Below are 15,076 nucleotides of genomic sequence, written 5' to 3'. Positions count from 1 at the left end.
AACTTTTTCTTTCATTATTTTAAACTACTCGATACTTTTGACCGATCAGCACTTAAGTCGTAAAAAGTTTGATACAAGAAAATATTCTATTGCCTATTTAGATTTTTAATACCCCAAATATGAGACTTTTTTAGTGCAAAAAGGTCACACAATAATTTACGCGCATTAATTTGCATGATTTGTTCAATGATAAATATTATTCAATCTATTTTACGTAAAATAAGATCATGTTTATTGCCATGGTGACATCTGATAAAATATGATAACGGTTTAAGTGATTAACCAACGAGTTACAATTTAAGTGCAAAAAGGTCAACTTAATTGTACCGTAGCTCAGTTAGATGCACACTGACCCCCCATTTTCTCAGCGAGTTTGAGTCATGCTAAATGAGTACTTATCCAAAATATACTTCTCAAAAAATCCTTGATATAACAAATTTCACGAGTGACATACCTTAAGTCGTGAATTGAAATGAGAAACTGATGGGGGACAGCAAGAGTAAGACTGGCTTTATGCTTTTCTGAAAACAGCCTCCAGAAAGGGAATAAAATCATAAAAATTTTAAAATGTAATTATTTTCATTCAAACTGGCTTGAATATATCAGATTTAGTTGTTGTTGATGTTGTTTTTCTTTCAAACATGAGGCCAAAGTTGAAACTAAAACAAATAAAGCCCATAAGTCATTTCTTTTCTCTTTTAGAGAATCTGTGAGACCTGATCATATACAATGTACCTACATTTGCAGATATAGGAAATAAGCACTCAGTTAATCTCCAAGAAAATGACAGCTTGAGGACATAAGATATTAAAACAATTTTTAAAGATTTTTTTAAAAAACATTTAGTACAGGCTTTATATTTGCTAATACACATATATTTATCACAAAATTTTTCGTAAAGAAATCCTCTAAATAATTTCAACACTACAATGTATTTTACCATGTAACAATTAATTTGAATATAAAAAAAACTACACAGTGCAAGCTGTAATTGAGATTCCAAAAAAGAGGGGGGAAAAAATTTGCTGTCCTGCCGTAACAGCGACTGCACAGCCACTGCCGTGACCAGGATTCGAACCTGGGTTGTCGCGGCCACAACGCGAAGTACTAACCACTATACGATCACGGCTATCTAGACAGCTTATTTCATTTTACTTAAAAGAAATTGAGACTTACCGGAAAAAATTCTCTGAAAGAGAAAATAAAGATAAGATATCAAGCAACATCGAATATTTAGTCAATTTATTTATCTCTGTTCTTAAGTAGCTGACATGTTGTATTATGCGCATTAGAAGTTTACTAGGCAGTTTAATTACCGTGTGAGACTTTTCTCTAGCCTAGTTGTGTTAGGCTCTACCCAGTACACGCGGGGTCACAGGATAAATGTCATTTTGTGGAGAAACAATCGATAGTATTGATCAAGCGCTGGATCATTTGTCATCAGAGGCTCGAGGTTAGTTATTTACTGTTACATGTATGTTATGTTTTGCCAACTTTTCGCATAGATCAAATATTGTTTTTTTTTTTTTTATTTTTTTAGAGTTACCTCCACTTTATATATTCATGCAGGGGAGGATCCAGGATTTTTTCCAGGGATGGTCCGATATAAGTTGAATTGGGGGGGGGGGGGGGCTTTTTCCGAAGTTTACATACATTCTTCCCCAGAATACATGACTCTTACCGTTTCAAGAGTGGTCCGTGTTTCCAAGGGGGTAGGGTTGGGGGTTCATGTTCATTTTAATTGCGTTACTTAATTTACATTGTCTAAATTTCGTTACATAAATTTACGTTGTCTAAATTGAGTAACTCTGAAAATTCCAGGGAGGGGGGTTCTGCCCCTCTCATGTTCAGAGAGAGAGATAATTAATTATCAAAAATTACACTGGTCAACTTCAACATCATTTGTAGAACTTTATACACGTATCATCGTTTTGTCATCCCAAGAAATTCTGCGCATTTTCTCCGGTTAGATTTAGACAGAACTTAATCAAAGCGCAATTAATCCTAAACTTTGATATTCCCATAAGGGCGGTGCGAGGCTATTATATCTGCAGCTTTGAGGAAGGGATCCTAAATTTAACATATTCAATCTTAACATCAGGAACTGAACAATCGGAGGCTTTCAATCTCTTTTCTCCTTTTTTTTGGGGGGTGGGGGGGGGGGGGGACACGTATTTGTGTGGGTTGAATTGAATACGACTAAATTAAATTCCAAATATGCATTTTAAAAAGAAAAACCTGACAATGAAAACTTGAAATGATATTTAATAACATTCAGAAGTTTTGACTTCAACAAGGGAAGCTGAACAACTTTAGATCCACCTCTCAAAGCTGTTGCCATCAGTTGTCTCGAATCACTTTCAGGGGTATTTCAGTGATCAGCGTTAATTGCACTTTTAATGAGTTCAAGCCAAAGCTTTACAGGACGAGTTTTCTTGCCATGTTTAAATTAGGGTGCTGCCAAAACATATAACTGTTTACAACAGGAGAAACTGACTGGAAAGAAACGAAAAGTTTCTTGAAACTTCAGTTGCAAAATTCTTATACTGGGGGAGGGGGACTCTTCTCAGACAAGAAAATGTGCTCCCTTCCGTCGTATTGCGTGGGGATTTGCATAAAATCTACTTCCTTAAAAAATCCACAAAATTATCTAGATGTGAATTTACTGTAATAGTTGTATGCCAAAATATTTGGTGAATCAATAAATGAATTGAATTGTAATTATTAATTTTCCTCGCTCTCGATCACCTCCCCCCTCCCCCACTTCGATCTCTTTCATAATTTATCAATTATGGGAAGAAATTATGGGAAGAATATGGGTTCTAAATTTCTCTTGTTAATATTTTACAGAACTTTATTTGGACACCACTGTTCCAGTTTTAGATGAGCCCCCTCTGCCGCTCTCCTTCTATCGGGATCACGTATCTCCGAATAAACCCGTCCTGATCAGGAATGGTCTCCAGCACTGGTCGGCTTTAACGAAATGGACGCCAGACTATCTCAGGTTTGTGAACTTTATGTGACATAACTCTCAACAGGAACACGTACGTATATAAGGGCGGATCCAAAATTTGTTTCTAAGAGAGGGGGTGGTGTGGGGGATAAAAAATTAGCAAATCCTAAATACAAAATAATTTAAAATATATTATTTCTACAATTCAATTCACAAATTCAACAAAATCAAATTTATATTGGTCAGATAGCACGTTCACTTCTAAATGCATGAATACATTTATATATACGAATTTCAATGGTTTAAAAAAAAGAGAGAGACAGTTTATGACGAAATATGAGTGCATAAATTACATGTATACTATGTTCATGAAGAATTCTATATGAGATTTTGCTACATGATTTGGCAGAGAGAAGATAGGGGAGTGTACAGTTACTGTTGCTGTGACCCCCAATGGATACGCTGACGCTATTACAGAGGGAAAGTTTGTCATGCCGGAGGAGAGACAGATGATGATGTCTGAATTCCTGAACATTATGGAAAATCCTGACCAATACAAGGGAATCTTTTACATACAGAAACAGAATTCAAATTTCACTGATGAGTTTAAGGAAATAATAGGTGATGTTGAGCCAGACATTCCATGGGGCACAGAAGCATTTGGTATGACCTGATTACAATACCAGTAATATCATTTCAACATCATAAGCTAAAAAAAACCCAATCCAAATGGATGTTATATTTTATATTCCTTGTTTAGAACATTGTCCTTTTTTGTATATGTAGGATCACATCCAGACGCTGTTAACTTTTGGATGGGAGATATGCGCGCTGTAACGTCTAGTAAGTTGGATTGATAATGACACATTGATAGATGACCAAATGACCTGTTTGTGAAAATTTGTAAAATTTCTCTTTTTTTTTTTTTAAATATTTACCTAGAGATGATAAAATTGATTAATCATAACACACATGAAAACAGATCTATTAATGAATGAAAATAAAATTTATTGACGTACTTTCAGTGCACAAAGATCACTATGAAAATCTGTACTGTGTTGTGCGAGGGTGGAAGAAATTTATTTTGATACCACCCACGGATGCCGCTTTTGTCCCGTATGGTAAATACATGTGAACTACATCGATACGAATTCCATCATGGATTTACATATCTTTAACTGGAAAAATTATGAATTGACATATACTTAGATGAAGAGATTATTATTTAAAAATGCAATTTTATTGTATAGAAACTTACCAAGCAGCGAAATTTAGAGAAAAGGGCGAGAATTTTATCATAGAAGATGATATGGAAACATGCAAGGTTGTAAAATTATTAAATCGAATTGAATAATTGTTAAATTTAAGTCAATTTTGAGGAATGAAGCAACATGGTATTTAATTATGGTTTTGTCATAATTTAAGGTCCCGTGGATTGCAGTAAATCCTCTGAATCCGGACCTGGAGAAGTACCCAGAGTTTGAAAAGGCCCTTAGGTTGGAGGTGACAGTGAAGGAGGGGGAGATACTGTTCCTCCCCTCCCTGTGGTATCATCATGTCCAGCAGTCACATGGCTGTATAGCAGGTAATATGTATGACGGTAGTGGTCACATGACTGTTGAGTAAAGTAGTTGTGACAGATTCGAACAAGCCTCTGTGAAATTTTAATATAAAGGTATTTTTTTTGTTTTCTTTATACATGTAGTGAATTACTGGTATGACATGCAGTACGACATTAAGTACAACTATTATAACTTTCTCCAAAGCATGAGCAACATCAACAAAAGAAGCCTTGTAAATCTGTAAGGTGTACAGGATGTCAGGAAAAAAGCAGTTCTTATGGTAGCAGTGACCCCGAGTGTGAATCTGTGATGGACACATACGGAGATTCCCGCCCAGTCTGTGATGTCAGGAATAGTCTGTCATGTTTAACAAAAATGAATACATGCTATATCGTTGTGTCTCTGTTTATACGTGTACACGCAAATGTAATTTGAAAACTGCATTACAAAAACAGTAAGAGAATAAATTGCAAAAATACATGCCTTAGCAAAATATTGTCATTTAGAATTGCAACTCTTTCAACACAAAAATAGGATGTCTAGATGTTCTGTAGCAATCAAAAATTTACGTGCATGTATTTATTTGATGTATATGTGTCTGCATTCAAAGAAAGGAAATCCTCTCTATATACTTTAAAGCTTGGAAGCTTGATTTTTTTTCTATGTATATCAGATTGAAACACTGTCATGGGCACACTAATTCCCAAAACCTCTCTTTCTCGTCTGTTGAGAATTCTTCAGACTTCCAAGGAAGAATAAGAAATGAAATCTTGGAGAAAGAAGCCCCCCCCCCCCCGATTCTACAGTCCTGTGTTATTATTTTTTTTAAGAATCTGAGATATGATGGAAACTTGCACTAATATAATTTTTTGAATTTCAGGAAGGTATTTTCTTGAGAAAACTATTATAAATATATAAATACATGTATTGTATAAAATATAAATAAGAATAGAGGAATATGACTGTCAGGTAAGTTTAATCGCCTATATGGTCACATACATGTATTTCACGGGGGCTCAGTTCAGGATGGTCTGAATACAGCTGGAATATGGTGATTAAAATTAAAACAGAAAATGTCGACAATAGCAGTTTTAAACATATCGTATTTCGATGTACATTCAACAGTGCTGTACGTTCAATCACAAAAATTGTCTAAAGTTTACGGGGTTTGAATCCTGGTCTGGTCCATTTATACATTTTGCCCTCTCGTACATCAGGACGAAAAAATGGACTAAAAATGTCAAACTGATTATTTTTTCTCAGTTTATTTCACATCAAGTTTTCAGTACAGTGTCACACTTTTTTTGTTTATGGAAAACCTCTATATAGAGACTTTTGACTGTCAAAGCAGAAAAATAACATCACACACATGAAACAGGAAAACAGTTGTTTATATAAGGCCTCACCTTCGCTTGCCAAGTTGTATGTTGTGGAGGCAAAGGCGCTTTTTTCACACAGTAAACTAGTTTACTACTATTCGAACACGCCGCGGACACGTACTTTGCTGGCGAAGATAACGTTATAGAAAAATTATTGCATTATGCGATATTCCATAATCTGTAATCCAGATATTTCTTAGTAATTTTAAGATTTCCAAAGAAGAAAATTGGCTTTAGAAAGAAGAAAAATGTGTAACTTTATCATCAAATTTTACGTCATATGTTATTGTACTTGTTTAAATGCTGCATAAATTGCCCAAAAATATGGAATAAAAGCTACTGTTTTTAATTAATTAAATAAAAAGGGATGTTTTTTAAACGTCGAGCAACAAATAAAACTATATTTTTTTATTAATTAAGGAAAGACTTTGTAATACCATTTAAAATTACCGCGCGAAATTATCCGACTAATCAAAATCATTGTTAAAAAACGATAAAAGAATTGAATGTTTAAATCTCCGTCCTTAACTATCATACCTTACAAACGCTTTAAAGATTTGGATGACAACACTTTGACCAATCAACAAATCGCTCTCATTTTGCTGTAGCAACGAGCGTTGCCAAGTACTCCATGAAGGTTTGCTAATCACAAAAGGTGTGTTTACATCAGCGAAAGGTAAGTTACATAGTATTTATTTCTTCAATATTTTTAACTAGGATCGAAGATTTGTGCGTTTTATTTATTTTCTGAATTTGATTTCTAAAATAGTCAAATAGATTTATTTTTTATGTCTTGGGGAGTAAATTAAAAAATGTTAGTATATGTTAATTCTGTTATAAAAATTATACTGTTCAGTACATAACTGAAATAAATTAAAGGAAGAGAATTCTTCAAAAAAATAAATGGCTAAACATTTCACAGGAAGATGGCAAAACTAGTCCAGGGACCAACTCGTTTTACGCATCCTGAATGGACAACATCAAACTTGACACACTATGCAAATGCAGAATCAGAGCGAGCTGCAGCTGAAAGGCTCGTAGAGGAGTCAAAGCGTTTATCTGATGAAACAGAAAAACGCACTGAAAAGACACAGAGAGATGTCAACAAAAAACTTGGTAAAGTTTCTGTGAATTAGCAATTACAAAAAAAAGTTTACACATCACAACAAAGCAGAAATCTGAATTATTTTATTTTTTGCATATATTCGCTATTCTTATATTAGATATTGTTTTTATGTTGCATGCATGTTTATTAATTGATTGTGCAATATGGACTATATGTTCTGTGGGTGCAAAGTGAGAAAAAGGTCACATGTACTGGTCAAAATTTAATACTGGGGTCATCTGTTTTATATCACTATGGAGTCAAATCATCAATTGGGCAACAAAGGCACTATATGTATAGCTAGTGCTGGATACAATCACAATTGCAAATTTAAAGTTACAGTACACTCTCCACACTTTTTAAGTATGTAATATATTACATTTATCTGTTTTTTTTTTTTAACCAACAGAGCAGAGAATTGATGACATCAAATACTGGAAGAAGGAACTGGATGATAAACTTAGCGCCTTGGTAACAGAGATTGATAATCTTATTGCTTTCAAGGCCAGAGTAGAGAAGGCATTGGAAGCTACCGCTGAACCACTTCACATAGCTAAGCAATGCTTACTAAACAGGTCTGTACTATACATATGTTTATATGGTGAATTAGGGTTGTAATTGATGGCAATTTCAGTATCAATATGTCAATTGAAAAAAATATTTATCAATATATGTAAGATTCAGAGCACAAGTGTATTTGCATGTCAAGACATAAATTTCAGTGGTTTATCAATAAAATGCAAACTCAGTTTTATAAATGAATCCTTGACTGTCTACCTTTTCAAAATTTTAAGAGAGATCATGAATTCTCTGACACTGTAACCTTGAGAGTAACGTATTCTAGGCTTAGTATGATCTTGTTGTTCAAACCATGTTATATTGATACTGAACCAGTCAATAACAGACCTTTCTGATGTACTAGCTATAATAATCAGTTTAATTTACTACAGTTAATTAATTTTATGATGTTTTCTTTTTTAAAAATCATGATGATTTTAATTCCTAAAGGGAAAAGAGGACCTCCATTGACTTGGTTCATGATGATGTACAAAAGGAACTGATCAAAGAGGTAGAAACAATAGAAGGTGTGCAGGCCCTCCTTAACAGAACTCTAGAACAAACCACTGAGCAAATCAGGTAGGGTAATCAGTTAAACATACAACCTTAATATTAAGGTTTTTTCCTACCTTCACTTTTCTTACAATATTGAACACTTTAGCTATGTATAAATTCTTCCCTGTCCATAAAACCTTACAGTACAGTGAGTGTGATGTTTTATATTTATTACAGATTAAACAGAAAAGCTAAATATGAACTAGAAAAAGACTTGAAGGATAAATTTGGAGCTTTATCAATTGATGAGTACTGTGCAGAATTACGAAACAATTCAGCAGGATTAAAATTCAAAGATGGCGCTGCAAAAATTGAAGCCAAGTATGTATATTTCTTCATAAACAAGAAAAAAGATGCATTTTTGGTTGCATACTAATTCATTAGATTAAAGTATACATGTAGTGCATGTGCATGTGAAATTATGATGTTGTTTATATTGATTTGTAGTTCTGTGTGCCCAGAAGACTGGAAGGATTTCTCTGATGCAAACATCCAGAAAGCTGAGAGAGAACGCCAGAGTTCTGTGGAGCTTAGAACCTTGATTGATGGAATCCTACAACAGACCTCCAATGATATGCGCAAACAGTGCAGTGAGGTTAATGTGGCCTTCAACAAAAGGATTGCTGAAACAAAAGACACCAAGAGCAAGCTGGAAGACCATCTTAATAGAGTAAGTCATTACAGCTATCATATATAAATGCATTTTTTCTTCAGCATGCAACAGAATCTTCTGATTGCAATTCTAGTTTTTAAATTTGAATGTTTTATGGTAATAGATTTTTTTTTATTAACAGTAAGTCTATGCTCTTGATTCATAAATGACAAAAAAAATATTTCATTCAAGTTCTGTACAGAGAGAGAAATTCTCTCCTATTCCTAAACTAATATGCAATTTTGCTTAAACCTGGTTTCCATGGTGAGTTTCTAAGAGTTGTAGACTGCTACACTGGACATCACTTTATCACAGAGCTATCTAAACTTTAAACCACAATGAAGATAAATATCCTTTTTAAGGAGGGGACAGAATATAAAACCACAACAATGATAAGACACCTTTGATTCAAACTAATAATCTTTGAGTTACTGTTGTCACCTAGCTGTAGACTTTAAAAAAAATAATTTTAAGTGAAGAGTTATACATAATGTATCTTAGTAATAACTCATTTATTTTTTTTTTCAGATTGTTGCACAAATTAAGGAAATTGAGGAGAACATTGCCCGTCTGAAGAAAGCCATTGATGACAAAGTCCTCCCAATGCAGCTGTCTCAGACCAGATTGGACACGAGGACGAACCGCCCCAACGTGGAGCTGTGTCGGGACCCTGTCCAGTATAGACTCATTGAGGAGGTGGCTGAGATTGAGTCTTCTGTGGCTCAGCTCCAAGACAGACTCAAGCAGACAGAAGACTCGCTCAAGGGACTGATCCGCAACCAGCTAGCTCTGGAAGAAGACATAGGGGTCAAGGCCAACACCCTATTTATTGATGATGTGGAGTGTATGGGAATGAGAAAGAGCATCAACATTCAGAACTTCTAACACTGCCCTACACCTAACACAGTATACCTGTCAGATTGAATTGGAAAAAAAAACTTAGTTATCAAGTACATGTACTAAATAAATGATTATCAAGAAGAGGACACTGTTGAGTAATTCAGGACAGTTTATAAGGATTCTAATTGTTGCAAGAGAACACTAGTATGTGCCTGCCTATACACAGAGTACAGAACACTTTTTTCATATCATTGTTTCATTTTGATCTACATACAAAATGGACTTATAATTGTTTTTTTTTTTTGTTTTTTTCCCCCAAAGTATTAAATATATTTCATTGTTTTGTAAATAATATACTATATTACATCTAAAATGAGATGAAAAAATGAAATAAAGTTGTATGTATGAACTAAAATCATTTCTTGATCAGTAATCTATTTCAAAAGAGTTACAATTTTTTTTAAATAGAGAAATTCACACTTCATCACTTTTCAAACAAATGAAAAAAAATGACATTATATTCTCATATTACCAGTGGTGTGAGAGACAATAGAGAGGTTGAGATTTCGTACGTGTACGGGTACGTCTAGTAGGGGAATTCCCTAAATTTCTTGCGTATTACGTCATCAGTTTTGGTGATGATAAGTTTGCTACACGTTCCTACAACTTGTAAAAAGGCATCTACAACGTAGGTGTAAACTTGTAGCCTTTTCAATAAAAACTAGTCAATTTATGTGTGAAACTGTTATTGTTGTTAATTATTTAAGATGTTAAGTTTCATGAACACTTATTTTAACCATGTTTTGTTCACTAACTAAAGTTAAACTATATACTAAATACTTGAAACAGAGACACCGATTCAATCTACACGTTCATGTTACACGTCATTAAAATCTCAACAGACAAATTACAAAAAGCGTGTACGCGTACGTAAAAGTTTGTGCACACGTACGCGTACAAGTATAAAATTTCAACCTCTCTAATTTTTTTCCGATATACATGTATCTCATTTTGAATCAGTTATGATGTCATAATGGTTATCTCAAACTGCTTCATCTATGACATCATAGCATGCTAAAACTAATAGATTGTAACTGATGCATGTAAGTATGATAGTGCAATATGTTTCCCTTTTTCCAAAAATATGCAAATCTCATCCTCCAAAATTACAGCTGCTGTCTAGGACTTTGGAAAGTATTACCCTTGGGTGGGATTTGTTTATCATACCATTTAATTTAGCAATTAACTATTGCTAAATTAAATGGTATTTAATCCTTATTTTTGAAAAGATGTCAGCACTCATCAAGCCTGCAGGTAAAGATATTACATAAATCAATCAAGATCAGAAAAAAAACTAAATAAAATTTCAAAATAAATGTGCAACTTAGCCAGAGCTCAACCTGATGGGTATGGATGCTGCTACTGAATGGTGTCTCAAGAGTCATCTACATGTACATGGCTAAAAAACAAAATCTGAAAGGAACTCAAAAGTCAACACCACCACAGATGAGTTCTACAGTAAAACTCGGTTATAACGAAGTCACTGGGACCTGTGAAATTACTTTGCTATATCCGTAATTCCTTATATCCGTATAAGGAATTTGTAAAATTTATATAGCTGGGGATCCAAGAAAACTTCGCTATATCCATGAATTAACAATATCTGTGTTTGTACTAAATGAGTTTTACGGTATAATAGTTCATGATCAGTTAAACATGAAAATAAAGTTTTCCTTAAACAATTTTATTACCATATTAACAGATTGCATTACACAGCATCTTGTGTGAACATAAAACAAAGCAATTACACATGCATCAATGTATTCACTGTACATGGTCAACATTTTATGTTCTTTTGTCATTGAAATAAAAACCATAAACACCATTCCTGCATAAACTCCAAGAACATAAAATAAATTTATTTGTACAATAATCATTCCCTGGGAGCATTGCAGTATTAGCATTAAAATTTCTGGGTAAAAGCTGTATTTATTCATACAAGTTAAATTTCTCTCCTGATTCATATTCATGAAAGACATAGAATCATTTCATAAATAATAATTTAAAATCAATCTCTAGAAACCTGTGCTAGTCATTAATATTATCTGATTATAAAAATTAATGATATCCTATAACTGCATTACATGTATTACAAAGCATCACCAGTCATTAGCAGTCCAGCTGCTCTTGTACAACCCCATATATAGATATTGTCTTAAATTTTGACATTACTCGTACAAACAAAGATGTCTTAACTGTCAATTCTACATTTGTTGTAATTTAAATACATGTATAGGCATCAATCAACATTTTCTATCAAATATACACATACAAATTTGCATATATGAGTAAAAAGCTTAATCATAGAATAATAATACCAGAAACTGGCCACTGTTGTATCAATTGTTAGTTTACTCATTTCTCAATGTCCAATCCCTGCAGTTGTCTCCCTCACTGAGTCATCCCCCTCTACTGTGTTCTGGGACCCTCACTGACCCCTCCCCTCCACTGTGGTTCGGGTCTCCTGAACATCGTCTGGATATTCCTCTGCTTTCTCATTGTTTATGACATAGTATCGACCTGTAAACTCTTGGAAATATTTTCCAACATCAGGGTGAGGAATTTCACAGTAACTTTCTGGGTGATAGAGATTTTCTACAAATAAAGACATTTAAAATTCAGACAATATATTTACATGTATACAACATATAACATATACATGTACATTGAAAACAAATGAAATACAACAAAATTTTTCTTGTTTTGGCCAAAATTAAACTTCTGTTTCCTTCCTTTTCAAAAAGGAGAGTCCCTCTGTTTACTGAAATAGAATTTTTGTGTTATGACAATTTCCCAATAGACAGCAGAGATTAAAATGAAATTTAAGCAAAATTAGTATGCCACATTGTACAAGCTTTTAATCACTGCTGAAGAAGAAAAAAAATTCAATAAAAATAATAAACAAGAGGCCCAAGGGCCTTAACGATCACCTGAGTATAATACAACAACTTAGAGGATCCACAGAATATAAAATAAACTGGTAGATGAAGCTTAAAAAATTGTTGTCCAAAAGCAAGAGAAATAGGATGATCAGGATCAATGAATTAATTAAGTCTAATATTTAGTAACAACTTATATTAAAATTAAGTTCTAATCTGTCCCCAATTTATCACTATCACCATGCAGACTGTAAACAAACTATTGGTGATTCTATACTATTTTTTACCCCAAATTGTAATCTCTCATATTGGCCTCTCCTGGTATTTTAATGTTATTTTTGTCACATTTTTATTATTCTATTATTTACAAGTCTATCTGATCATTAAAACTATGAAAGTAGTTTTTGTATTATATCATAAAATTTTTTGCACAATTCTCTTATTCTATTAACTTTTCAAATACATTATTTATAGTGATTAATTATCAAAAGTGATTTGCAAAGGGGAATAACTTTTCTCAGTAGAATACAAATTAATAGAGCCCTGGCCAGGACCAGAACACTTGTCCAAATGGTCCAGATGTTTAAAAATCTGGTAAAAATATCCTTGCTTATAAAAACTTTTACTTCGTTTGCCTTTGATATGCCAAGGAGTAGAGAAGATTTTCAAAGAAATAATGCATTTTCACTACATGTACCATGACTAAAGATTCAACACAGCCCTACCCTAACACCAAAACCCATGACCCAGGGTCATGCATTTCACAAATTTGGAAGAGGTATCCTCATCATCATAACTCTGCACTTAGTTGAAGATTTTCAAAGAATTAACACATTTTCACTATATTATCAATAGACCCCCCCCCCCCCCAATGAGAAACACAAAAGCCCCTCACCCTGGGACCACAAAGTTTTAAAAATTTTGTAAGAAGTACTATGCACTTTGTTTATCTGCTCAACACTAAGGACAAGACAGGATTATTTAACAGAATAAATGCATTTTCACTACATAATTAAAGAGCCCCGCCCTAACACCAGAACCCCTGACCCAGGGGCCATGAAATTCACAATTTTGGAAGAGGCACTCTTGCTCATCATAAATATGTACTTAGTTACTTCATTTAATACCCAGGAGCAGAGGAGAAGATTTTCAAAGAATTAATGCATTTTCACTATATAATCAATAGAGCCCCACCCTAACATCAGAGCCCCTGACTCTGGGGCCATGAAATTCACAATTTTGGAAGAGGCACTCTTGCTCATCATAAATATGTACTTAGTTACTTCATTTAATACCCAGGAGCAGAGGAGAAGATTTTCAAAGAATTAATGCATTTTCACTATATAATCAATAGAGCCCCACCCTAACACCAGAGCCCCTGACTCTGGGGCCATGAAATTCACAATTTTGGAAGAGGCACTCTTGCTCATCATAACTATGTACTTAGTTACATTATTTAATACCAAGGAGCAGAGAGGTAGATTTTCAAAGAATTAATGCAATTTCACTATATAGTCAATAGAGCCCCGCCCTAACACCAGAAACCCTGACCCTGGGGCCATGAAATTCAAATTTTGGTAGAGGGCTCAATGCTTATTACAATCATGCCAACAGTTTGACTGCTTGATGTCCAGGAGTAAAGAAGAAGATTTTTAAAGATTGCATTAATTTTGGTGGTTTTAGCCTCACCCCTCAGGCCCCAGAGGGGGCAGGGACCACTAAATTCACAATTTTTGTTCCCCTTCACCCATAAATGCTATATGCCAAATTTGGTTGAAATTGGTTAAGCGGTTTCAGAGAAGAAGCTAAAAATGTTCAAATGTTAACGCCGACAGACGAAAATGGATAGCAATAGGTCACCTGAGTGACTCAGGTGACCTAAAAATCAGCTTTAGAGATATCCTTCTTAGCAGAGTCCTTCCTGAACAAACAAGCAGAAAGTACCATGAGATTCAAAATGTTTCTTCCTAGCTACTGGCTAGATTTAAAAAAAAAATATCTGCATGCATACAAGTACATTTGTACTAACAATATACGAAAGTGCCATTAATACTCTGGTTACTTTTATATGAATTCCTATGCAACAACCATCTGCAGCATGAATTCTCTATACTTACCATCTGCAGCATATCTTATGCTTCCATCCTCCACCAGTACGTTGTAGAATGGCTGTTTGTCTTTGCGGGGGAGCATGTGAACCCCCATTTGAATTATCCACTCTCGAGATGCTTGACAGGTCAAATCCCACCCAAAAATAACACACATGTAGTTGTATCTGAAAAATTTCGACAGTATTCAGAAATTTACATAAGTGTATAAAGCCTTCAAACTCAAACATGTAGATATTTTGTTGGAATATTTCAGAAGATAAATTAGTTACTTCTTACCTTTTATGCTTCATGACCATTCCAACTGAAAATCTAACCTCTTTGTTTTCTGCCCGGTATTTTGGTTTTGTCTGTGGAAAGAAAAAGAAGAGCATTGGTCTAGCTACTTTTCAAATACCAGTACAGCACATGTATATAAAAATACA

At 34.1% G+C, this 15,076-nt stretch overlaps 3 protein-coding genes and 1 non-coding gene across 4 annotated transcripts in view; 2 read left to right on the top strand and 2 right to left on the bottom strand.

Moving 5' to 3' along the window:
* Window positions 1–1,057: 1,057 nt before the first annotated feature.
* Trnah-gug (transfer RNA histidin (anticodon GUG)) lies at window positions 1,058–1,129 on the bottom strand. The gene has a single exon. It is a non-coding gene; the product is annotated as a tRNA-His (tRNA).
* A 97-nt stretch (window positions 1,130–1,226) lies between these two features.
* LOC133205427 (bifunctional peptidase and (3S)-lysyl hydroxylase Jmjd7-like) lies at window positions 1,227–5,008 on the top strand. Its single transcript, XM_061341246.1, has 8 exons — window positions 1,227–1,453; window positions 2,851–3,004; window positions 3,363–3,616; window positions 3,740–3,796; window positions 3,979–4,074; window positions 4,204–4,277; window positions 4,379–4,538; window positions 4,659–5,008. Exons 1-8 carry the CDS (start codon window positions 1,384–1,386, stop codon window positions 4,757–4,759), a joined length of 966 nt encoding a protein of 321 aa, XP_061197230.1. The 5' UTR covers window positions 1,227–1,383; the 3' UTR covers window positions 4,760–5,008.
* A 1,482-nt stretch (window positions 5,009–6,490) lies between these two features.
* Window positions 6,491–10,019, top strand: LOC133204549 (tektin-1-like). Its single transcript, XM_061340298.1, has 7 exons — window positions 6,491–6,570; window positions 6,817–7,010; window positions 7,409–7,574; window positions 8,008–8,136; window positions 8,290–8,433; window positions 8,560–8,782; window positions 9,293–10,019. Exons 2-7 carry the CDS (start codon window positions 6,821–6,823, stop codon window positions 9,647–9,649), a joined length of 1,209 nt encoding a protein of 402 aa, XP_061196282.1. The 5' UTR covers window positions 6,491–6,570; window positions 6,817–6,820; the 3' UTR covers window positions 9,650–10,019.
* A 1,308-nt stretch (window positions 10,020–11,327) lies between these two features.
* The window catches only part of LOC133205859 (F-box only protein 21-like), an 11,516-nt gene continuing 7,767 nt past the window's right edge, over window positions 11,328–15,076 (bottom strand). Inside the window, exons 10-12 of the mRNA XM_061341746.1 lie at window positions 14,931–15,001; window positions 14,661–14,818; window positions 11,328–12,259 (exon numbers count right to left, since the gene is read on the bottom strand). Of these exons, the coding sequence (XP_061197730.1) occupies window positions 12,093–12,259; window positions 14,661–14,818; window positions 14,931–15,001 (396 nt within the window). The 3' untranslated portion in view covers window positions 11,328–12,092. The remainder of the gene's footprint in view (window positions 12,260–14,660; window positions 14,819–14,930; window positions 15,002–15,076) is intronic.

This window comes from Saccostrea echinata, unplaced genomic scaffold (genome assembly GCF_033153115.1).
Source record: "Saccostrea echinata isolate AGI-Se365-2 ecotype Australia unplaced genomic scaffold, CSIRO_AGI_Sech_v1 ptg000054l, whole genome shotgun sequence".
NCBI classification, from domain to species: domain Eukaryota; kingdom Metazoa; phylum Mollusca; class Bivalvia; order Ostreida; family Ostreidae; genus Saccostrea; species Saccostrea echinata.
The sequence above is the reverse complement of the archived record's forward strand: the minus strand, read 5'-3'. Positions and strand labels throughout refer to the sequence as shown.

What these genes read in the sequence shown, in the direction of transcription:
- LOC133205427 (XM_061341246.1), top strand. Translation starts at nt 1,384, where the DNA reads ATGTCATTTTGTGGAGAAACAATCGATAGTATTGATCAAGCGCTGGAT. An exon ending in ATGGGGCACAGAAGCATTTG is followed by an intron (nt 3,617 to 3,739) that starts GTATGACCTGAT and finishes TTGTATATGTAG; the next exon opens with GATCACATCCAGACGCTGTT. An exon ending in ATGATATGGAAACATGCAAG is followed by an intron (nt 4,278 to 4,378) that starts GTTGTAAAATTA and finishes TCATAATTTAAG; the next exon opens with GTCCCGTGGATTGCAGTAAA.
- LOC133204549 (XM_061340298.1), top strand. Translation starts at nt 6,821, where the DNA reads ATGGCAAAACTAGTCCAGGGACCAACTCGTTTTACGCATCCTGAATGG. An exon ending in CAAACCACTGAGCAAATCAG is followed by an intron (nt 8,137 to 8,289) that starts GTAGGGTAATCA and finishes TATTTATTACAG; the next exon opens with ATTAAACAGAAAAGCTAAAT. An exon ending in GCTGCAAAAATTGAAGCCAA is followed by an intron (nt 8,434 to 8,559) that starts GTATGTATATTT and finishes ATTGATTTGTAG; the next exon opens with TTCTGTGTGCCCAGAAGACT.